The sequence below is a fragment of the Antechinus flavipes genome, chromosome 1 (genome assembly GCF_016432865.1).
Source record: "Antechinus flavipes isolate AdamAnt ecotype Samford, QLD, Australia chromosome 1, AdamAnt_v2, whole genome shotgun sequence".
NCBI classification, from domain to species: domain Eukaryota; kingdom Metazoa; phylum Chordata; class Mammalia; order Dasyuromorphia; family Dasyuridae; genus Antechinus; species Antechinus flavipes.
The window spans coordinates 649,588,524-649,613,459 of NC_067398.1; the positions used below are offsets into that span (position 1 = coordinate 649,588,524).

General features: G+C 46.4%; 2 protein-coding genes across 4 annotated transcripts in view; both read right to left on the minus strand.

Moving 5' to 3' along the window:
- Positions 1–12,086, minus strand: part of WDR97 (WD repeat domain 97) — a 47,645-nt gene extending 35,559 nt beyond the window's left edge. For both annotated transcript variants that reach the window (XM_051971322.1, XM_051971323.1), the window contains exons 1-7: positions 11,129–12,086; positions 9,816–10,058; positions 9,591–9,681; positions 9,290–9,422; positions 8,945–9,066; positions 7,913–7,976; positions 311–466 (exon numbers count right to left, since the gene is read on the minus strand). In XM_051971322.1, the coding sequence (XP_051827282.1) occupies positions 311–466; positions 7,913–7,976; positions 8,945–9,066; positions 9,290–9,422; positions 9,591–9,681; positions 9,816–10,058; positions 11,129–12,086 (1,767 nt within the window). The remainder of the gene's footprint in view (positions 1–310; positions 467–7,912; positions 7,977–8,944; positions 9,067–9,289; positions 9,423–9,590; positions 9,682–9,815; positions 10,059–11,128) is intronic.
- A 3,472-nt stretch (positions 12,087–15,558) lies between these two features.
- Positions 15,559–24,595, minus strand: MAF1 (MAF1 homolog, negative regulator of RNA polymerase III). 2 transcript variants are annotated; one of them, XM_051971325.1, is made up of 8 exons: positions 24,331–24,595; positions 23,057–23,200; positions 18,719–18,847; positions 18,429–18,594; positions 18,096–18,217; positions 16,690–16,809; positions 16,432–16,569; positions 15,559–16,168 (listed from the first exon to the last, which is right to left on the minus strand). In XM_051971325.1, exons 2-8 carry the CDS (start codon positions 23,137–23,139, stop codon positions 16,147–16,149), a joined length of 780 nt encoding a protein of 259 aa, XP_051827285.1. In that variant the 5' UTR covers positions 23,140–23,200; positions 24,331–24,595; the 3' UTR covers positions 15,559–16,146. The 2 variants fall into 2 exon arrangements, with proteins under 2 accessions (XP_051827285.1, XP_051827287.1); XM_051971327.1 differs by lacking the exon at positions 24,331–24,595 and adding an exon at positions 24,028–24,139.
- Positions 24,596–24,936: the final 341 nt, after the last annotated feature.

Here is a 24,936-nt window from a genome sequence, read left to right on the forward strand (position 1 = left end):
ATGCCCAAATCTCTCCCTTTACCTTTGGGCACCCCTCCCAGACCCCACACTGCAATCTTGCCCAATCCCATGGCATTCTCACAAAATGGCAGTTACGGCTTAGATTCATTTGTTCTCACCTTTTTCAGCCCAAGGAATCCCCCAGAATTAAAAAGGGAATTTAGCTTCTTGGGGGAAAACGTGAGTGATAATTTGAGCTGGAAAGAACACTCAGGCTGAGACTGGAGCGCCCACATATGAGCCTGAGAAGAGCGTGGGTAGGAACCATGGGCCCAAGGACTATCTCTGACCTGCAGGAAGGGGTGCTCACCACACTATCCAGCCGAGAGCCGTAGATGACCTGTAGGTAGTTGTGGAAGGCCTTCAGACGAAGCTGGGGAGTGATGAGGATTTGGGCCAAGGGCTCCACCTGTCCCAGGGCCAGGTCCTGAAGCTCCTGATCCCTGAGGGCCAATTTGGCACAGGCCTAACAGAATTAAAAGAAATCTCTCAACCTGCTCTCCAAGCAGCAGCTCTAAGACAGCCCTTACCTGTTGGAATCCTAGTGTTAACTCAACTTGAAACAAAGTGATAACTCAAGGGAGATGTTAGAATCCTAATGTTAACTCAATGTAATTGATATAATGCTTGTGTTCACACCTTTACTCATTGGAGTTCACACGTTTGGGAGATTTCAGGGTTTCGTATGAGATGTCCAAATTCACACCTTCCTTGAAGCTCTTAGGGCCAAAGAGCACGCTGGGAAATATCCCACAATCCCATTCTCTCAGAAGAATCATATATAAACCCAGTCGAGAGAGTTCAGCTGAATTATATTGGGAGAGGAGCATGCTGGGACAGACCCAGAGCACTCTGGGAGATTGAGAGCCAGAAGCCCTCTCTCAGAGGCAAGAAAGATTCAACTTGTTGCTGGCTCTGGAGGCTGAAGAAAGCAGAGGCAGAAGCAAAGGACAAAGCTGCAAGAACTCTTAGAACCAAGTAGAGAGATGGGCCTCAACTAACGGGGCTATTTTGGAAGGAGAAAATAAACGTTTGCATTTTTATCAGCTGGCTGCATTTTGGGTGATTATTATTTTCAACTGAAACTAAGGCTGCCTCCAGAAAACCTCCCCGAGAAACCTGCTCTCTCCCAGAATCATATTATATATTTTAAAGAAGAAAAAGAACACCATATTTTGGCACCCTGAACGTGGGACTGATTCAGATCCTGAATCCAGTGGAAAAGCCTGTGATCCTGATTCAGTGAAAAAGACTCTTCAACCCAGAAATTAGGGTGAGTACAACAAAGAAATTTTGTTAAAAGAGTTAAAGTAGAATTTCAGCTAAGATGGTACAGATGTTTAGAAAATAGCCTGTTTCTGTACAAGGAAAATGTTTTAAAAGCATTGTCAAAATTATGGAAAGCCAAGGTTTGATTATAATTTTGCAGCAGATCACTGAACTTTTACAAATTGTAAAGCACATATGTCCTTGTTTCTCTATGGAAAAGGAATTGGATTTCAGATGATGAAATTGAAACTATTACCACTCATATGAAAGAGCGTTCCAAATCACTATTGATCAGAGAAATGCAAATTAAGACAACTCTGAGATACCACTACACACCTGTCAGACTGGCTAAGATGACAGGAAAAAATAATGATGAATATTGGAGGGGATGCGGGAAAACTGGGACACTGATGCATTGTTGGTGGAACTGTGAATGAATCCAACCATTCTGGAGAGCAATCTGGAATTATGCCCAAAAAATTATCAAATTGTGCATACCCTTTGATCCAGCAGTGTTACTTCTGGGCTTATATCCCAAAGAAATACTAAAGAAGGGAAAGGGACCTGTATGTGCTAAAATGTAGTGGCTAGAAACTGGAAATTGAATGGATGCCCATCAATTGGAGAATGGCTGGGTAAATTGTGGTTTATGAATGTTATGGAATATTATTGTTCTGTAAGAAATGACCAGCAGGTACCTGATCTAAAATTATATTATAAAGCAGAAGTCACCAAAACCATTTGGTATTGGCTAAGAAATAGATTAGTGGATCAGTGGAAAAGGCTAGGTTCACAAGACAGAATAGTCAACTATAGCAATCTAGTATTTGACAAACCCAAAGCCCCTAACTTCTGGGAAAAGAATTCATTATTTGATAAAAACTGCTGGGATAATTGGAAATTAGTATGGCAGAAATTAGGCATGGACCCACAATTAACACCATATACCAAGATAAGATCAAAATGGGTCCATGACCTAGGCATAAAGAACGAGATTATAAATAAATTAGAGGAACATAGAATAGTTTATCTCTCAGACTTGTGGAGGAGAAAGAAATTTGTGACCAAAGATGAACTAGAGACCATTACTGATCACAAAATAGAAAATTTTGATTACATCAAATTAAAAAGCCTTTGTACAAATAAAACTAATGCAAACAAGATTAGAAGGGAAGCAACAAACTGGGAAAACATCTTCACAATTAAAGGTTCTGATAAAGGCCTCATTTCCAAAATATATAGAGAACTGACTCAAATTTATAAGAAATCAAGCCATTCTCCAATTGATAAATGGTCAAAGGATATGAACAGACAATTTTCAGAGGATGAAATTGAAACTATTACCACTCATATGAAAGAGTGTTCCAAATCATTATTGATCAGAGAAATGCAAATTAAGACAACTCTGAGATACCACTACACACCTGTCAGATTGGCTAAGATGACAGGAAAAAATAATGATGAATGTTGGAGGGGATGCGGGAAAACGGGGACACTGATGCATTGTTGGTGGAGTTGTGAACGAATCCAGCCATTCTGGAGAGCAATCTGGAATTATGCCCCAAAAATTATCAAATTGTGCATACCCTTTGATCCAGCAGTGTTTCTATTGGGCTTATATCCCAAAGAAATACTAAAGAAGGGAAAGGGACCTGTATGTGCCAAAATGTTTGTAGCAGCCCTGTTTGTAGTGGCTAGAAACTGGAAAATGAATGGATGCCCATCAATTGGAGAATGGCTGGGTAAATTGTGGTATATGAATGTTATGGAATATTATTGTTCTGTAAGAAATGACCAGCAGGATGAATACAGAGAGGACTGGCGAGACTTACATGAACTGATGCTAAGTGAAATGAGCAGAACCAGGAGATCATTATACACTTCGACAACGATATTGTATGAGGACATATTTTGATGGAAGTGGATTTCTTTGACAAAGAGACCTGAGTTTCAATTGATAAATGATGGACAAAAGCAGCTACACCCAAAGAAAGAACACTGGGAAACGAATGTGAACTATCTGCATTTTTGTTTTTCTTCCCGGGTTATTTATACCTTCTGAATCCAATTCTCCCTATGCAACAAGAGAACTGTTCGGTTCTGCAAACATATATTGTATCTAGGATATACTGCAACATATCCAACATATAAAGGACTGCTTGCCATCTAGGAGAGGGGGTGGAGGGAGGGAGGGAAAAAAAATAGGAACAGAAACGACTGTCAATATAAAGTAATTATTAAATAAAAATTAAAGAAAAAAAAAAAGAAAAAAAAAAAAAAGAAATGACCAGCAGGATGAATACAGAGAGGCTTGGAGAGACTTACATGAACTGATGCTAAGTGAAATGAGCAGAATCAGGAGATCACTTTACACTTCGACAACGATATTGTATGAGGATGTATTCTGATGGAAGTGGATTTCTTTGACAAAGACTCAGTTTCAATTGATAAATGATGGATAGAAGCAGCTACACCCAAAGAAAGAACACTGGGAAATGAATGTAAACTATTTGCATTTTTGTTTTTCTTCCCGGGTTATTTTTACCTTCCGAATCCAATTCTCCCTGTGCAACAAGAGAACTGTTCGGTTCTGCAAACATATATTGTATCTAGGATATACTGCAACATATCTAACATATATAGGACTGCTTGCCATCTAGGGGAGGGAGGAGGGGAAAAATCGGAACAGAAATGAGTACAAGGGATAATGTTGTAAAAAATTACCCTGGCATGGATTTTGTCAATATAAAGTTATTATAAAATAAAATAAAATATATAATAAAAAAAAGTTAAAAAAAAAAAAAGAAAAAAAGGAATTTGATTTAAACGAGTGGAAATTGGTAGGAAAAGATTGTTGTCAATTCTATAATAAAAATGGGCCTAACTCAATTTCCAAAGACATACTTAATACATATAATTTAATACAACTGGCTTTAGGAAATTTTATAAGTATTAAAATAAGGAAAAAGAAGAAACAGCAGGAAGGAGAAGTGCCAACTGAACTAGGTGAAAAGAATGGAATTAATTATAATTCTGAGTATGATACTTCACAGCAGGAGGAATTAGATCATTCCACATTTCATGACCCTCCCCTCTCAATTAACCCTTCATGGGTGGAGGAAGCAGGGGGAGGGAGAGAGTCAGAAACACAATCAGCATCTCCTGTGAAGCAGAATATGACAAGATTAGAAGAAGCATTAATTAAAGCAAAAAATGAAGGAGAAGATATATCTGATTTTGTAACTGTACATCCTGTGATTTAAAAGCTTGACTCTTCAGGTCAAAAAGAGAGAAAATACACTCCTTTTAATTTGGAAAAAATTAAGGATTTGAAAAAGGGATGCACTCTTTATGGGGCTACATCATCTTATGTGAAGATGTTACTAGATAATTTGTCTTATGAAATCTTAACCCCGAATGACTGGAAATCCATAGCTAGAACATGTCTAGAACTGGGACAAAATTTATTATGGCTTTCGGAGTTTCATGAATTATGTAGGATTCAAGCCCAATGCAACAGGCAAACAGGAGCTATTGGACAAATCACTTTTGACCAACTAGCTGGTGAAGGTCAGTATGCAGAGAGTTCAGAACAGATTTATTATCCCATAAGTGTATGAGAAAATTTCTAAGGCTGCAATAAAAGCTTGGAATTCTCTCCCTGGACAGAAAAATGGAAATAAAGCTTTTACAAAAATAGAGCAAGGTCCCAATGAACCTTTTGCTGATTTTGTGGGATGTTTGCAAATAGCTGTAATAAGAACCATTGGAGATAATGCTGCTACAGAAATAATGCTAGACATTTGGCTAAGGAAAATGCCAATGAGGTTTGCAAAAGAATTATATGGGGACTAGACAAAAATGCTCCTTTAGAGGAGATCATGAGACGCTGTGCCACAGTGGGCACAAATGCTTATTATGCCCAAACTATGATGAACATGGAAAGACAAGGTCCTTCTTGGCAAGGGACTTCTAGAGAAACTCGTAGATGTTTTCAGTGTGGAAAAGTTGGACATTTGCAAGTTTATTGTAGCTATGGAGATAGAATGAGAAGACAGGGTGAGAGAATAAAACCCAAAACCCCATGTCCAAAATGTAGCCAAGGTTTTCATTGGGCCTCTGAATGTAGATTGACCCAGAGAAATGAGAGGCAGGGCCTAGCTCCAAGGTATCAATCAAAGGACAGGTAAGGCATGATAGCAGCTGAAGTTACACCCAGAGAGACTTTAGAAATTCAGAACTCTGATGTCATCAACCAACAGAAAAGCAATCAGGATTACAGTTGGGGAGAATACAGGCCTTTTAACCCAACAAGGCAGTATCCAGTGCAAACAGTTCCAATGTAATTATCAGATGATGAGAAATCCCAAAAGTGGTAAATAGAAGGGAATTAGATAGGTTAACTGCTTGGGAGAAAGGGTTTGCTTGTATTTTTACAAACAGAGAAGGATACAGATGGAGAATGAATCAGATGGGTGCCAACAAGTCTTATTCGCCTTGTCCATCAGAGAGAAACAGAAAAAAAGAAAAACCTCAAAACAAAGGAGAAGATTTAAGAAACATCTGACATTGAAAGAGCATGGCTGACAATGAGACTGTTAAAAGAACTTTAAAATCTTCAGCTTTCAGTTCCTGAAAAACTAGCAACAATCATTGGATTCCCTGAGATGAAACAGAAAAAGAGAAAAACTTCAAAACAAAGGAGATTTAAGAAACATCTGACACTGAAAGAGCATGGCTGACAATGAGACTGTTAAAAGAACTTTTAAAATCTTCAGGAATCATTGGATTTCTTAACACAAGATGAGACTGTTTTAGTTCTTGAAAAACCAGCAAAAATCATTGGATTCCTTGAGATGAAAATTTGTTGATGAGACTATTGCAGTACTTCAAAGCTTACAGGAACTATTGGATTCCTGGCACATGAACTAATGGACAATGGATTCCTTTTGGACTTATGGACATGTGTAAATTCTCAGGTTGATTCATGTTATTTGTTACATTACTACTAGCCTGTGTTATATTGCTATGTGCTTATGTATTTTATGTAATTGCAAGAATCATTGGATTTCTTGAGATGAAAAATTGTTAATGAGACTATTGCAGTACTTAAATTTTCATGTTGATTCATGTTGTTACATTACTACTAGCCTGTGTTATATTGCTATGTGCTTATGTAAATTATGTGTAATGCCTCCCATATTGATGGATTTATGTATACCATTTATATCTGTTTCAAGTTCTGGCCCATACTGATGGATTTATGTGTACCTGTTTCAAGTGAGCCCCTTCAGAAATCCGCTAATCTGATTTGACTTCCCATTTCCTTTGGTGTTTTCATCACCCTTCCTGAGATGTCAGGGAGGGCGTGACCACCTTCTTTTTATGGTGTTTTTCATTCCTTTTTTGAGCAGTCAGGGAAGGGGTAATCACCTTTTTGGGGTTCTCACCTCCTTGGGAACTCAGGGAGGTCATGACCACCCTATGTTCTAAAACAAAAGAAAGGGGGAGATGTTGGAATCCTAGTGTTAACTAGAAACAAGGTGATAACTCAAGGGAGATGTTAGAATCCTAGTGTTAACTAGAAACAAGATGATTACTCAAGGGAGATATTAGAATCCTAGTGTTAACTAGAAACAAGGTGATTACTCAAGGGAGATATTAGAATCCTAGTGTTAACTAGAAACAAGGTGATTCCTCAAGGGAGATATTAGAATCCTAGTGTTAACTAGAAACAAGGTGATTACTCAAGGGAGATATTAGAATCCTAGTGTTAACTCAATGTAATTGATATAATGCTTGTGTTCACACCTTTACTCATTGGAGTTCACACGTTTGGGAGATTTCAGGGTTTCGTATGAGATGTCCAAATTCACACCTTCCCTGAAGCTCTTAGGGCCAAAGAGCACGCTGGGAAATATCCCACAATCCCATTCTCTCAGAAGAATCATATATAAACCCAGTCGAGAGAGTTCAGCTGAATTATATTGGGAGAGGAGCACGCTGGGACAGACCCAGAGCACTCTGGGAGATTGAGAGCCAGAAGCCCTCTCTCAGAGGCAAGAAAGATTCAACTTGGTGCTGGCTCTGGAGGCTGAAGAAAGCAGAGGCAGAAGCAAAGGACAAAGCTGCAAGAACTCTTAGAACCAAGTAGAGAGATGGGCCTCAACTAACGGGGCTATTTTGGAAGGAGAAAATAAATGTTTGCATTTTTATCAGCTGGCTGCATTTTGGGTGATTATTACTTCCAACTAAGGCTGCCTCCAGAAAACCTCCCCAAGAAACCTGCTCTCTCCCAGAGAGAGGTTTATATATTTTAAAGAAGAAAAATAACACCACACTCACCCAGTACTGCCCAATGGCATGTCCAGGGGAAGCAAAGGGACAAGGATGCATGCTGACATAGAGGCAAAGAGGGACAAAACCAGGGAGATTCATTCTTGAGTCACAGAACTAGAAATGGAGACAGACTCATATATGGTGACAGCCAAAAATGGGGAGAAATGCAAGGACAAAGAAAGGGAAAAAACAAACCTTTCCAGGGAATAGACATGGATTGGGAGGCTGCTAGGTAGGGAGTTAGGTTGGGGAGGTGAAGCCCCACTCCCATCCCCTTCTTCTGTTCCTCCTCTCCCTTACACACCTCCTTGATCTCCAGTTCTTTCTTCTCTGCATCGATATACTCCTGCTTTACACTGTGCTTCATCCTGCACATGACAAATGGAACAAGAATAAGACACGGGACCCAGCCCTTGGTGGGACACCCATGGACTGCTAAGCACAATCACATGGAGAGGAAGGGAGGGAGGGAAGAGCAAGAAGGGTTGGGACCCTTGGGAGAGGGAGAGATCAGAGCAGCCTCTGGGGAGAAGGGAGGAATCCCATCCCCTCCACCCATACAAGAATCTGAAAGAACTGGGGATGTTAAAGAGAAGGCTTGGGGATGTTAAAGAGAAGGCTTAGGGATGACAGAACTGTTTTCTTCAGGGATCTCAAGAGTTGCCAGGGGACTAAATGAATAAACAATAGCATACAAAGCATTGTACACGTCTAACCTCGCTTGAAGAAATACCAGGTTTAGACTTGGACCACAGAAGGCAGAACTAGAAGGTGGAGAGGGGCAAGGAAAACCATCCCAATAATCAGAGCCTATAAAAAGGAGCTGGCTGTGGATTTCCTAAAACTAGCTCACTTGTTAGTGATATTACAAGAAAAGTCTGGTGTCATCAGACACCAGAAGTTTTCTTTTGTCACAGGGCCTGTGACGACAGGTCTGCAGAGAGCTGCACTGAGAGAATGGGGTGAGAGTGGTCTGGAAGTTGAGAGAATGAGGATGAAGAAATTGATGGGACAAGTAGATGAATTGGAGGGTCTGGGGGTTTGGGTGTGGGGGTATTAGGATCCAGAAATCCATGGCAGCTAGGGAATCTAAAGCTACAAGTATGACAAGTGAGAGGTCTGCAGGGATTGATGGTATGACAAGACTGTGGGGTCCTTGGATAGCTGTGGTCCCTGAGTCTGGGGGGGAGGGGTCTGTGGAGCTGGCAAAGCCAGTGAACTGGTGTTAGGGTCTGAGGATTGCTCCTGTTATGGGGTCTGTCAAAGTCAAAGGTTAGGGGGGGCAGAGAAGAGAAGGCTGTGTATTGAGAGAGGAGGGGAAGGGGCTTGCTCTGACCGGGCTCTAGGGAGAGCCTGCCATCCTTTCAGCCTTTTCAGCTCTTCGGGAGTCAGTAGCTCCAGATCTGACATCAACAAGGGTTGGTCATCTTTAGGGTGAGGCAGTTTCCGACACAGCACCTGCAGGTTTTGGAGGAGAGAACAGTCCTCGTACTAGAACTGGGAGCCTGCCAAACAAGCCCCCTCCAACAGGTCTCTGTGGCTCCCTTTTTTTGGGGGGGGAGGGAGAAATACATGGGTTACCAGGAGTCTGAGCCAGAGCACAATTTGTCCAGAATCACCCAGGTAGAGCCAGGTTTTCCAAGCTACAGTCTCTGAATCCCGATCCAGTGCTGGGAGGTACCTTGACCAGATATATTGTGGGCAGGTAGAGTTTGTGGGAGAGAAAGCACAGCTGTGAGCCAATGGCAAGGATCAGATCCCCCTTGTCATTGCAGAAGGTGATGGCCTGTGGAGGCATGTTCAGATGCATTATCCTGGAGAAGAAGGGCAAGGAGGGGAGTGCACAGTTTCATTTTCTCTCCCCCAGACCACCCCTCTAAGCCCCTTGTTCTGCAGGTAGGGAATGGGAGGCCCAAGGACAGTTTGCTGGCTCCACAAGTCCCCTGGGCTCCAGCTACACATACTCTACACCAACCACATACCTGAGCAATTTATTGTCCTCCGTCCAGATTCTCAAAGTGCAATCCAGGCTTGAGGAGGCATAAAGCTTCAAGTAAGGACAACAGCACAAGCCTGGAGTTGGGGAAGAGACAAGAAAGGGAGCCTAGAACCAGGATGGCATTCTCCCTCTGGTGAAGGGAAGCTCACTAGGAGACCCGGGAGAGCCAGTCTGATCTAAAACTCTGCAGGGACGGGGGCACGCTGACCTGTGATGTGATCTGTGGGGTCCTCATGGGGGCCATGGTCGTGGCGAGCCTCTTCGCATCCAGCCGTTCCGTACTGCACCAGGGAGTAAGTGGCACTGCAGGGGTCCTCAAAGGCCACAGTGACCCGACAGCCCAGGGGGCAAACTGCCACCGTCGACTGGTAGCAGAAAAACGTCCGAAGCAAGGTCAGGCTGTCTTCCGCATAGGGAAATACCTGCCACATCTTCACAGTCTTATCCGTGCCTACCGCCAGAAAGAAGGAAAGCAGCCATGAGGGAGCTTCCCCGAGGGACAGGGCTCCGGGAGGAAAGGGGGGACAGGGTTTGGCAGGTTTTGTTACAGGTCAAGAAGTTTCTCAGAGCATCAGGGCAGGGCCTTGAAGGCTTTTGGAGCCTGGGGTATGGGGGTAGCCATTTTTATTTGGGACTATGTTAAGAAAGTGAGGCTGATCCAAAGGTCTCACCACTAAACACAAACTCCAAGGAGATCAAAAACAGAGAGGTCTTATGCAGGAAACAAATGTGTATAGGACTTTCTTTTCTCAAAAAAGGGACAGGGAGTAGATGCCCATCGATTGCAAAATGGCTCAGCCAACTATGGAACATGAAGGTAATGGAATGTTACTGCATTTTTAGAAGGCAGAGCATGGGAAGACTTGTAAGATCGATGCAAAGTGAAGTAAACAGAACCAGGAAAATATACACAATGCCAAAATGGGTGGGGGGAGGAAATAACAATGGAAACAACAGAAAGTGAATTCCATCAAATTATAATGATCAAGCTTGTCCCCAAAGGAGAAATCTGACAATCAACCTCCCATTTTTCTCTAGAAAAGTGAGAACCTCTGGTGGAGAGCATATTATGTCAGACTTGCTTGATGTATGTTGGTTAATTTTGCTGAACTTTTAAAATTCTCTTTTTCAATTCTTTGAAGGAATGGTTTTCTGGGATGGGGAGGAGAAAGGCATTAGATAATCAGATTGACACTGTGACTAAAAAAGAAATCAATAAATTTAAATTAAAAAAAAAAAAAGAAAAAGAAATGGTTGTTTCAGAGAGATGTGGGAGGATGAAGCAGGAAGGGGAAAGGCAGGGGAGAGAACTTGGGTGCAAAAGGACCAGTGGATGAGGAAGTGAGAAATGTATGATGGAGGGTGAGGTCAGGGAGGGGGGGAAGGAGGATTCAATAGGAGGAGGCCATGGGGTGGAAGGGGTGAAAGCTTGTTTGGAGAGGGAGGGGAAGGCTGGACAGGGAAAGGACAGAGCAGAGGATGGGAAGCCTGGACGGGAAAAGAGGGTGAGGGCTCGCTGACCGGCGGTCACCAGACTCTGCGGACACGAAGCAATGTTAGTCGTGGAACCTGGGCTGTGAGCCATTTTGTGAGACAGCGTCCGGAAAGAGCCCCAATCCAGGACCGCGATGGAGCCGTCAGAGTAGCCTATCACCGGCAAGAACCTGCGGTGCGGAGGAGGGACGTCACCACCTCTCCCGCTCCGGGGCTTCTCCCGGCCCCGCCCCCCCGTTCCGAAGCCCTGGGGCTCCCGGAGCAGCGCCGCCGACCTGTTGTTGTCTTCCCACTTGGTGCCGTGCCAGCTCTTCTTGCGGAGCTCCCCGCCACGAGTGTGCACGCCTTCCCAGGAATTGTAGGCCCGGAGCTGGTCGACAACGTGGCTGATGAGGTGCAGGCAGCAGGGCTGGGGCTCCCCCGGCGGCGGCGGCGGCAGGCGCCGCACCACCTGCATGGGGCAGCGCGCGGCGTTGGCGCGCAGCAAAGCGCCCTCGTTGCTCAGCACCAGCAGGACCTCGCGGGGCACGCAGTAGGCCGTGGCCGCGGCCAGCTCCCCGGGCTGCAGCAGCAGGGTGGAGATCATCAGCCCGGTGACGGAGGAGAAGACGCGCACCGTGCCGTCGGCGCACCTGCTCACTATTCGCTGCGGCAGCAAGTGCCGCTCCGCCTGCGGCAGCGGAGGCGCCAGTTCCAGGCCTTGCACGCTCGAGTTAAGGGTGGCCAGGGGGTGGTGCAGCTGGCGCACGGTCCACAGCTCCAGGTACGTGGCGCCCTGGGCCAGCAGGGGCGCCCCCGGCCGCACCGGAGGCCAGAGACGGCACACCGTCTCGAAGCAGTTGCTAGGGGTGGGGTATGACATAATCTCTTCCTTCCCGGAGATCCCGTCCCAAGGACTCCGAAGAGACACTTCGCCCATTTGCTGCGCCGTCTCCAAGTTCCAGGTGCGCAGAGTCATGTCCTGGGACGCTGACAGCACCAGCATCGAGTTAGGCAACAAGGCCAAAGCTGTCACTGGACCTGAATGGTGGGGCCGGGACACGACATGGGTCACCAGAACCAGGGAACACAACCTCGCGAATGGGGGGCGGGAGATACAGGCCGGGGGCCACCTCCTGGGAAGGGGATGCCTAGGTACAGTGTAGGGGAGGGGAGAGAGCGAAAGGTAAGGGAAAGCAGGACTGCCTCACGGAGCAAGGTGGCGGAAGGTTCCACACGCTGGGAATGGGTGACGGGTCCTAGGGCAGCGCCTGGTGCAAGTAGAAGTGAAGAGTGGAGCCAGATATCTAGGGGTGCTGCATCTTGATAATAAAGAGGGTGAATGGAAGGCTCCAGGTATCCTAGTCTACCTAGTAGGGTAGGATTTAGAGCAGAGTCGTGGAATCATAAGAACGGCAAATGAAGTCTGGAGACTGTGCCTTCATTACCTCTATGGCCCACAAAAACGCTGCGGATCTGCCAGTCGGGATCCCACACCTTCACTGTGCTGTCTCGAGACGCTGTTACCACAACATCTGCAACTTCACAGTACAGCACGTCCGAGATTAGGCTAGGGAGGGAGCAGAGGAGGAGGCTAATCTAAGACTCCTCTGTAAAACATGCCGTGTAGGCCAGAAAGTTGCTGTATGAGCTCAGTTCCATCCTCCATCGCCCTCCCGGTAAACCCTAGCCTGCCAATCCTCTGCTCCTTTGCCTTGCTCGGTTCTCAGTATATCTTGGAGCCCCCTTCCTTCCCTCCTCTCCTTTTCAGTCGATCCCTTCCACCTCTCTCACGTTTTGTGCAGCTTCCGGCGCACATCCAAAATCTTGCGGTTAGCCAGGTCGTAGGTGAACAAGTCAGTCCCATAGACGGCGAAGCAACGGGGGAAGACCCCACGGGGGGCCACGTCTACAGCCAGGCGGCTGAAAGATCGTCCTTGTTTTGAGAGAGTCGGGAGCACAGCGGCCAACACCAGTCGCCGGCCACCACCTCGAAATTCCCATAATGACAGTCCACCTCCCTGCTCACCAATGACCACCATCGATTTCCCAGGTATCAAACCACAGCATGTGGGTAGCTGGGACGGGTCCAAGATGTTGCGGGACATTACTTCCAGGTCTTTGCTCAGTACCACTATTCCTTTGGGGCCCCAACCTATAAAGCGGCCTGGACGCTGGCCCATGTGCTGAAAACCCACGAGGGCCACGAGTCCCGTCAGTTCTATCGGCAATTGGATGTGGCCACGGGCCCAGCCATCTTCTTCGTGCAGATGCAATTGGCCTAATCTGTCCAGGAGCACCAGGCGTGTGCTTTCCGAGTCTCGGGCCACTGCCAGCAGTCCTGCGGGAATCTCCAAGCGCCGCAGGGACTCCAAGCCGTGGGTCAAGTGCATCACCCTCAACTCGGTGCGCTTCATCTGCGGAGACCACAAGACTTCCGGTGAGGCAGAGTGTCGCCGGCTCGATGAGCGCTTGGGTTGGGGTGAACCAGAGGAGAGCGTGTTGGGAAAAGAAGTGAAAGGACCACCCAAGGGAGGATGTCTTGGGGAGATCACCCAATGGGGGAACATAGGGGGAAGCCCCACAGGGGAGTCACAGGGAGAGGACCGCCATGTGGCGTCACAGATGGACCCTGGTGAAGACAGGATGGGGGCTGGGTCCCTACCTTTTCCACTAAACGGTACAAGCCGGAGCGCAACACGAGCCAGAGTCGGCGGGCCCGGGAGTAAGGCAAGATGCTCCACCACAGTTCGTTCGAGGAGAAAGAGCCAGTCGTCGTTGTGGTCACGTCCTCGACTTTTGGACATGAATACCAGAGTCCATGGCAGGGGTAACCCAAGATCCTCCCTGTCCCCATTCTCCTGTCCCTACTACACACTGGAATCTAAAAGCTGGGGCTGTGGGATTAGGTGGGGAGCCTGCTTCCTCTGCTCTCAGGTCTGGAGGGCCTCGACATTAGTTTACCATGACCAAGTGGGAAGAGGGAGGGAAAGGCTGGGACGAGGGGTTCCCAAGAAACGGAAGGTAGGATTAGAGAGTGGATTCTGGTGGAGACAAACTTAGTACTTTCCTATTCTAAAATCTTTTTCGGACTGTATACATTTCGAAGCTCACCTGACTGGGCCGGGCCAGTGCCCTGACTTTCAAGTTCCAGGGTTTGCGGAGGCTCTTCCAACGTTTCGAGATTATCCATTTTGTGGACCCTTTGACTTGGCGCCAAGGTTGTCTTAGACCTTTTCCGCTCCATTGCGGCTCTGGGACCTGGGTTGGGGGCTGCCATTCCTTACCCCAGGGACAGCTCCCTCTCCCTGTTTCAACGTGCAGAGGGGCAGAATCCCTCTTCTGTATTCCTAAGGGGACAGTGCCCCGCTATTGAAGCTCCTTCATGTAATAGAGCCGATCCCACCCTTCCACATAACTGCGTCCCACGGTTCAATCACTCTGTTTTCTAGCTTGTTGTCAATCCCTCATTACTTCGTCTCCATGGTAGCGCCACCCCAGTATTCCTCCCTCCCCCTCCATAGGAATGCCCCTCCCCAGAATAGACTCCTTAATTACATCTCTCGGCACTTAATACTCCACAGAGTAGCCCGTCCCACTCCCTGATAACTCTACAAGCAAACTTTCCATAACGGGCCCGATCTTTCCTCATCACATCTTTCTCATCCCTCCTTCTGGTCCTAATGTCCGGCACCTGGCCATACACCTCAACCACATCCCTGGGTGGCGCCTCTCCCACAGCAGTGACCCATCTTGAAATGGTCTTCCAAACTACATCCCTCGGGAGCCCCTCTTCATTCCTTCCAGAATTCCTCTCGGAACAGCACTCCATCCCTTTTCAGACCACATTTTATCCCACGCGTCTCTTCCCCTGAGAGATCACTCCCCTGCTGAGCTATTCTCCTTATTGCAGCGCCGAATCCCGCGACCCGGCCCCCCTCAGTTTTCCGATACCGTCTCCTCAGAGCCCCTCCAAAGCGCCACCACAGGCCTGCACCCGGCGTAGCCACACCCTTCTCTGTAACTCCTCCCTTAGCAGTGTCCAATCCCGGGGCAGATTGAGGTCATATGTGACCGTAACCCCGCAGTCCTCAAGGCAGCGTTTTTTTCGTTACAGTGGCGAACCACTTATATACTTTACTCGCCCAATAGTCTTGCTTTTACAAATTTCTCGATGTTTTTAGGCTTGATCCCATTCCACTAGAATTCACCTACGGCGAGAGTCCAGTACCGGTCACTCCTACCGTTCCACCCTTCTTTGGCTGGCTGCTAGGACACCCGATGAGCCAGACCCCTCCCCCCTCTAAGCGAGACTTGTGTTCGAGGAGGTGAGGAAGCCTCCGGCCGGGCACGAAGACACTACGCAGCCAATGGAGCTGGGCCTCTGCCGCTGGCTCGTGGTCTCATCCCTCTCCCTTGCCATCTCCACCCCAGTTGCATCTAGCTATTTTATCCCCCCCAGCCCAGGCACTCAGAGCTTAGTCACAGAAACTTTATTGGAGACAAACACAGAGCTGCAGCAAAGTGACCCCTCAGTGCACACTGGCTGCCCCTCAGGGCTGGGCCGAGGTAGGAGGGGCCTGGGGCCTGGGTCCCGTCCTGCCTTGCCCCGGCACCACTAGGTGAAGGCTACACCCAGAGTTCAGACCAGCTATCAGCAGGCCCAGAGGACAGCCCCCACCTGTCCCCAGGGATGTGGGGTGGAGTGTGGTGGGGAAAATAGGGGCAAGCGCCCCTGTACAAAATATAAAAATACAATCTGGGAGCCAGAGGGTGCAGGTCAAAGCTCGCCCTGACACCTCCAAGGACAGTCAATGGGACTCGATCCTTTCCTCAAGAGTCCAGGGCTAGGCAGCATGAGGGAGAAGGCAGGGGCTCTGGTGCTGGTTCTGGAGGAGTGGGAAAAGTTCGGGGAGAGTCAGTTGCTCACAGTCTGGAGCCAAAGTGCAAGGAGGGCTAAGCCCAGCTGGTTGCAGAGGGATGGCCAACTGGGGGGCCCAAGGGGATGGAGCAGACAGGAAAAGTCCCCGCTCAAGAGCAGTGAAGATGAGTGGTTCCTGTACCTCTCACATGCAGATCACCTGGAGCCTGAGAAGAGAGGACATAAGGACATTAGCAGGAGACCAACAAGGGGGGAGAAAGGAATTGAGCTGGTCAAAGCCCTAAAAGCTGAGGTAGGAGCAGCATCACCAAAGACAGGTGTGAGCTCTTGAAGGGTCTGGGACAAGGACAGTTATCAAGGGATGGGAGCCAAGGAGAGAAAAGTCAGGTTATTGAAACTTCTCCCCTTCACGGACGAGCCAGGGCAAGAGAATACGGATTGCAAAGTGGCCCCAATCCTGAAGGCAAACCTGTCCTCCATGGTGCTGGGCTCCTCTGTTGCCCCCTCGCTGCTGCTACCCCCTCTTTCTTCCTCCTCTTCCTCTTCCTCCTCTCCCAAGTCCATGTCCAATTCATGGCCAGCCTCTGATCGAGTGTATGTGGAGCCACTGTGGGAGCAGGGGAGACATGGCCTTAGGAGTCCCTTCCAGCCCTGAGACCCCTTTCCCCCATACATACACAGTCCAAGTGGCCCCAGAAGAGCTGAGGGCAGGGACACTGGTGCAGACCTGATCGATCGGCAGCTGAAGAAAACAATGCGCTTGAGTCGCTTGTTGTAGAAAAAGTAGTTGAAGGACCAGAGGCTGCCATCTTCACCAAAGGGGTCAGAATCCAGGTCAGGATTGTAGCTGGGGGGGTGTGTGGGGTGGGACAAGGTTAGAGATCCCCTTGGGTACCTGAACACCTCCCACTCCCCATGAATATTATTTGGGCTGAGAGAGCCCCAAACAAGAGAGAAGAATGAAAACCATGTGGCTTCAATTCATTAAGTGTCTACTCCAAGCCAGGCATATTGGATAGTGAGCACACAAACGATGTCAGAGAGCTTATAGTCTACTGGGGGAAATATGTATAACATTAAATAAACACTCAATACAAATACAAGTCATTTCTAGGTGATGAAAATGCCAATAAACTACCCAACAATCAAAGGCTCGGCTTGCACAGCAAATGCCCCCTGAAATTTGAGCCCTGAAGAAAGTCTTGTCCTGGAGACTAGAAGAGGTGGGAATGGGAAGGAGGGGGGTGTCAGTCACTTCATAGGAAGGCACCCAAACTGAAGATGGAAGAGAGAAGGCTCATCGTGAGGGCGATGGGAAGCCAGTATGCAAAGATGGACTGGGCTCTTAATGAAGAAGAGTTTAAAACGTTAAACAGTTTTTATTTTATCTGAGAGGTAACAGGAAAACACCGGGTCTTCCTGGGTAGGGAATGAACAGTCAGATTGGTCTTAAAAATATCAACTCTGTAATTGTAGAGAGGGAAGAAACAGGATGCACACAGACCAATTAGAAAACTACTGCCATAGTCAGAGATGAAGGCCTAAGCCATCATGACAAAAGTGAGGACTACATAATAGAAATATGGGATTGGATAATGTTACAAGAGGAGGAAAATTGGAAGAGTTGGCAACTGATTGAACATGGGAAATGAAGGAAAAGGACAAGTTGACGATGACTATAAGGTGATGAACCCGGGTGACTGGAAAGACAAGAGTGGCCTTGGTAGATAGAGAAAACTTACAAAAAGGAAGGGTGGTTTTGAGAAAAAGACTAGTTGATAAGTTGGTAAGATGCCAAGTATTCAGAACAAGGGATCTTAACTTGATACTTGTATTTGTTTTTAAAAAATATTTTGATAACTATACTTCAACATAATTGGTTTCTTTTGTAATCTCATGGATTTTATTTTGTACATTCAAAAACATTAGAAGAGGTCCACAGACTTCACCAGACTGTCAAAGGGTCCAGGACACCACAAAAGTATAAAAAAGAGAAGATGGTCTAGTATAGAATGAGCCAGACCTGAATGATGATGTAAGCAAAGGCTTCTAAGGTGTAGCCAAGAGCATAAACCCCCTAATGGTTCCCTGTATATGCTCTGACTGACTTTCAAATCCCTCTTGGATCCCCACCTGTAGATATCACACTCAGACAGGCAAATCTCTTCATCCACTGCATTCCAGAGCTGGGGCTTCAGGGCAGTAAAGTCCTCACGAACTGCAGAGAACAGGCTGCAATTTACTGAGTTCACCACCTGGACAGGCATGGAGAGGGAGGAATAATGACAAGAATATTTTGTTCATCCCCAACATAAGCCAGCCAGAGGACAAAAATGTGAGAGAGGGGCCAGTTCTAGCTGTCCACCCACCATTAAGGTCACAACTCCCCCCAACACATAGGCTCTGCCCCACCTAAGAAAAGGACCAGCCCCACTCTACCCCCTCCCCCCATGCCTCCTCTCTCACCCAGTTGAGGCTTGGTTCTCGGCTGAACTCGTGGCTCTTAGCAGTACTGAAGTCATAATCAGGCCTGAAAGACTCATTGAGAGTGGCAATCAGATAGAAGAGGGTCTTTCGGCTGCACTTATCACTCAGTGGCCCTTCTTCTTCTCCTCCCTGGCTCTTGCTCAGCCTGCCAGGGAAATGGCCCTGTCATCTTTCTTACCCCACTTGTGACCACCCCCCACATTCAGAATCCCTGGGTACCCTTCCCCTGGGGCTTGGAGAACCCATCTTTCCTATAGGACAGACCATACCTGCTGGGGCTGAGGCCAGAGGTCTGGGGGGGCGACAGAGCCTCTAGTACATGGGGCCGGCCCTCCTGGCAGAATTGCTTGAACATATGCTTGTCGTCCCCTGCCATCTTACAGGAGTAACTCTCGATCCTGAGGGGAAGGGGGAGAGATCCACAGATGAGGGTGGAGAATGTAAAGAGCACAGGACTAGAAGACAGGAAACAAATCATAACCACCCATATTTCTAAAGTTTTGAAGTTTTTCTCCCCAAAGTCCTAAGAAATAGATCATATAGGGACAAAAAGGAAGCTGAGGTACAGGGAAGTTAAGTGACCTGACCAGGATTAGTTATACAACTAGTAATTGTCAGAGTTTGAACCCAAATCCTTCCAATCTACAGTCCAAAGTATTTTCCCCTAATTCGAGAACAAGTATGAAATCTGTACTAATTAACATGGTGAGCCTGTGAACAATTCACCATCTCCTACACAAATATCAGTTTCCTGCTTTTGGTTCATATTTTTACTTGGAGTGATGCCTATTAATCCCTTTCTTAAAGCCCAATTCAAATGGCTTCCACTTCTTCCAGGATGTATCCCCCATTCCCCTAAATTCATTCTCCAAGGTTATAATCATTTATTCAATGAACAATTGGGCAATGAAAAAGATACAAAATTGGTTCCTATCCTCCAGGAGCTTGGGTCAAGTAGAAAGATAAAACACAAATGGAGACAATTTATAAAAATTACAATACAATATTTGTATTTTACAATTTACAATAATAAAAGCACCTTATGGAGTTATAAAACAAAATACCAGCAATAGATTTAATCTTCTTTGCAGCCCTAAATCTATGATCCACCAGAGATGCATTTGAGTTGAGGTGGAAAGAACAGCCAGGAATTCCACTGATAAAGAGTGGGAAAGAAGAACAGAGGGAACTGTCTGAATAAAGGAAAAATAAAAAAGGATTCTGGTATAGGGTATGTTTAGAAAAGAGTTCAGTTTTGTGGGAATATAGATAGCATACATAGGAATAACATAAAATAAGACTGGAAAGGCAAAATGAAAGCAGGTTATGAAGGGCTCTATAGAATAGGATGGAGAGTCTGATTTTGATTTGAGGGCACCAATTAAGATTTTTGAACATAGGAGTAACATGAACATATCAACGTGTAAAGAAAATTACTTCAGATACTAAGGATGTTTTGGAGGAAGGAGAGAGGAAGAGCCAAAAAACTTGGGAAGTCAAATGATAAGGACCTGAAGTAGGATGGTCTCAAGTGGGACCTGTTCACTACTGCATGGTGATCCTTTTACCACATTCTCTAGAGCAACTCTTCTCAATTTCCTTGAATTTCCTACTTTATATCTCCCTCCTCTCATCAAATCACCTCACTGACTTATTTTACTGAGAAAATTGAGACTACTATCAATTCTCCTCCATATCTCAAAACTACTATTATATAATCTTCATTTTCTGTTACTTCTTTGAGTCTCTAAAGAAATGGCCCTGTTTGTCAAGGCAAAGCTTTCTGCTTCTGCCCTCCACCCTTGCCTCCAGGAGTAAAACCCAATCATTCCTTTTCTTTTATCTTCAATTTCCTTATCTCTACAAGTTTCTTATTTGCTACCTTAAAAAATGTTCAAGCACCACCAATCCTTAAAAACCTAAACTTGACTCTGCGATCTCCTCAAACTATTGTCTTGCCTTTCTCTCATTGCTATGCTGTCTATTTCAAATGCGATGGCTATTTCTTTGACCTCCTGCAATTCATTGCTGACCATCTTTCCCTTCCTTCCTTGGCCTCTCCAATCTTTCAAGGTTTATTTCTTACCTGCCTACATCTTTGCTTATTCATCTTCAATCTCCCTCCTTTAACCATGGGTGTGTCCTCCAAGGCAGTCACAGATAGATATTCCTTTCTTTCTGTATTTTCTTCTTTAGTGACTTATCAGTTTCTATGAGTTCAATTATCATAAGCAGACAGATAACTCCAAACATAACATATCCCCATTTATCTGTTTCCTCCATTTCCAAATGCAACACTGAATTATCTGCCGAACATCTCTTTTTTCACATTCCATAAACATCTCAAACTCTGAATGCCCAAAATTGAACTCCTCTTCTTTCCCCTAACTTCCCTATCTCAGTGAAGGATACTACCATCTCCCAAGTTTACAATCTCAGAATCATCTTTGATCTTTCCCTATCCTACAAGCAACCAGGGGCCAACTCTACCTCCATAACATCTAGTCAGTACTCTTCACTTCACTTACCATTACCACAGCTAGGTCTCATTACCTTTTGCCTGAACTGTTAATAGTGATAATTGTTAATAATTGATCTCTCTACTTCTGATCTTTCCTCTATCTAATCCTCCAAGAGATGCCAAAATAATTTTTCTAGGATTATTTTGTCCTGATCATATCACTCCCTTGTTCAAGTCTTCAAGGGCTCCCTAACCATATTAACTTCCTAGCTCATTATTCCCCAGTCATGCTACATTCCAATCAAAATGGTATTACAAGTCAATGAAATGAGGTGAGATCTTTCAAGACAGTTGTGAAAATCGAGTAAGGCTTCATCTATTTCAAAGTTTGAGTAGGCCTGATGGACTTTAAGCATTAAGTCAAGGGCATATTTAAGCCCCGTCCCTGTTATCATCCTAAGGGAATACTAAGTCTCCTTCTTGTTATCCTCCTATGACATCAGTGTCTTTGTTTCGATCAAATATGGGCAACTATGTACTTATTGGTCAAGTTCAATTTCTTGGACAGTTCCCCCTTTAGAATGTAAGATACTCAGCCAATAAGGATGAGGGTCAGTAGTGGGAGGGGGTATTTGTGTTAGGGATTAAAAGTGTTGACCCTGCCCCCTACAGTGCCTCCTCCCTTCGATTATCTGCAGGATGGGATGCAGGATTCTCGGGAGAACGTATAATAAACTTTGCTTTGCTTCTAGAGATCTCTCCAGCTTTTTTATTAAATGGTATCTGAACCACACACAAGGTTTTCCAAAAAGTTGGCATTCCATCTCCTGTCTCCAAGTACTTGAACAAACCAACCCCTACCATTAAAATGGCAGCTCTTTTATTCCTTAGATTCCTTTAAACTCAAATGTTATCTCCTCTTTGAAGTTGGGTCTTGATTCCCCAAGTCCTATTCAAATTACTTCAAATTTAGACACATTATTTTCTCCACAGATTACAGACTCTCTGTTGGACTATTATGATTTTATCTTTTAATTCCTAGCACTTGACAAATGTTAGTTAACTAAATTATGTATTTAATGTCTTCCCTCAGCACCTAGCAAAACATTCTGAAAAAAAAAAAGGGGGGGGTTTAATAAAACTTTGATGAACTGAAGTTTAGCTTCCTCAACTGTTCAAGCTATAAAATTCTGAGAGGAGAAGGAAGGGGCCAAGAGGATAGGAAAGGGAGAAGAGATAGAGGGAAGTAGAAGGGAAAGGAAGAGAGGAGAGAGAGAGAGATTGAACTCAATGGTCTCCAAGGTACCTTTCTAACATTAACATTTTGTGAGCTGATGTAATTGAGGAATCTGAAATAGGCCTGGGCACACTCAAGGGGATAGAAAATGAGAATAAACAGTAATAGAGAAAAGGTTATAAATCTAGACACAAATAAGGAGGCTAGTTACATATGAAAGATAGATAACTGCATGGACACATACACAGGGGATAGATGTCAATCAAATATAGGGTTTTAAGGGATCATAGGTAGAGCTGGAAGAGATTTTGGAGCCCATCTAGTACAAGATCCTCCTTTTATGGATGACAAAACCAAGATCTAGAGTGTATCACCCATTGTCAAAAACTAGATTTGAACCCAGTTGCTTCAGATTCTAAGACTAGTACTCTACTATACCAGAGGTGTCAGATACATGATAGTTTGAAGTTTTTCCAAATGTAATCCAAACCAGATTAAAATGTTACTGGGAAATATTTAACAAAATAAAAATATACTAAAAGAGAGACAATGCTACATTTTAAAACTAAGTCAACATGTGGCTCCCAGGAAGTCTATTGTTTTGACACCATTCACCATTCCCTTCCACTATGTTTAGCTTAACTGGATTCTAGGGCTAATTCTTGTAGAATCTTCATTCCTTTAACATATTTTAGGGAGTCAAGAGTACCTGGCTTTACAAACAAGATTTAAAAGCTGAAGTAAGTGAAATGGTAGGGGGGGGGGGGGTGATAAAAAGAGAGGAAGGAAATGGGTGGGTGGAGTCACTAACCACACAGCCCTCTCTTTACCTTTACAGGGAAAGGAACCTTAGGGCCCTTTTCAAATCAAGTGCCTTCCCTTAGGGCAGATGAACCCTGAGGGCCTCACCTGCCAATGATGTGAGCATCACCTGTCTCCACAGTTAATTGGGAGTTGATCGCCTCAAAACTGGAGTTTTCTAAGAGCTTCATCTTCTGCAGGGACCAGGGACAGGGAAGTCAAGGGCCTGGGGTCAGGACAGCAAAGATGTACCTGTTGGGAAAATGGGACATGTCACTGTGGTTCTGAGTTGTCTTGCTTGAGAAAGGAATAAGGAAGGTCATGTTAAAATTTCACAACTGCCTACTCCTACTATGACAGAGCCTCAGGTCCCAGAAAAAAAGGATTTCTTGTGCCTTTCATCCCCACTCCCAGTCTGGCACTCCTCCCTCCCTGCCTAGTAAGTGGAGAAACTGTAAACAAGCACAACCCTGGCCCTGGCCCAGAACTTGTGGAGAGAACAGCAGGCAGGAGGACCAAGTGCCAACCTGGGGCAAATATACCTCCCTTCCCCTATCTAAACTTTAAGACACCAGAACCCCAGTCCCTCCCCTCTTGGAGAGCTCCCGTGTCACAGAGGGAAGATCCCCTTACCCCAGAGGAGAGGTCCGGTTTAGGGTGTCTTTTTCTCTCCCAAGCAATCTCCTGAAGCTTCACTATTTGACAGCCATTTCCTCCCTGCGCTCTATGTGTGTGCGTGTGTGTGTGTGCATGTGCATATATAGATGTGGACTTGCACATATACGGTGTGTACGGATACGTGCAAACAGCTACGACTATCACCCTAGGACGCTGCTCAGCCTGGAGACCGTGGGGGAGGGGGCAGCGTAGGAAGCTGTCCAAGAACCTCTAGAGGCCCAGCATAAGGGGCGGGCAGGGCCCGAGGGCCTGGACACCTGCTGCTCAAGGGGAGGAGAAAGAGCAACCCAAAGCCACACCCGAGGGACTCCGTCACCAACCAACCTAACACGCCTCCATTCCCCCCCCACTCCTCTACTCCAGCCCCCCACTCCCAGTGAGTAGAGCCGGGTCTCCTTTACCTGGATTGATACGCCAGGTTGCTTAAAGCACTTGGAGATTTCCAGGGTACCGGTCTTGACTCCCCAGAGGGAGGGGGAGGCTCCATACGCTAGCACCTAATGGAACCGGAGCTTCACTGGAGCCCGCTCCCAGCTCACTCCTCCCGGAACCCAGGCCGGGCACACCCCCAGGTCAAGCCCCGCCTACCGGAACTACAACTCCCAGGAGGCCGTGCGGCGCTGGAAAGCGAGAGGGAGGGAGGGGGTGGAGGCTTCTGGGAGCTGTAGTCCAGGGACAGCTACCGAGGCGTAGGCTATACCAACCTGGCTGGGACGTCCGGCTGCGGGGCACCAGGAAATCCAGGGGTCCGAGAGGCTCCTCAGTCCCTGGGGGCTACGACGCTGCGGCCTCCGCTCGGGCCGCGTTGTATCCGAGGAAAACTTCGCAACGACAGCCTTTTCCTCCGGGTCCCGCCCGCCTGCGCGGGCGACCTCCGCGACATGGCCCCACCGCCGACCCGGCTCCGGCTGCCTTCAGCGCCCGACAATGGTAACACTGCTCGAGACAGACACACAGAGGAATCCGCCTCCGCCTCCCTCAACCCCGAGAACAACAAGCGCCCGCTAGGCCCGGCCCCGCCCCCACCACGGATCTCGCTTTGATGATTGGGCTCTTCTTTTCCTCCCTAGACTGACTGACCTGTTCCCATTGGTAGAGGTCCCCGCCACTCATCACGTCCTTCATAGTTATTGGCTATTATTCCTGCTCGTCATTTTTTACAGCCTATGTGCCCGCTTCACTAATTAGTCTATTTTGTAGGGGAGCTTTCCTATTGGCGTAGTTTCCCTGCAGCGTCTTCAGACCCTGCCTTGTTTTTCATTGGTGGTCCCGCTTGCCATTCTTTTTCCCCTTGTTGTCTACCTTCCTCC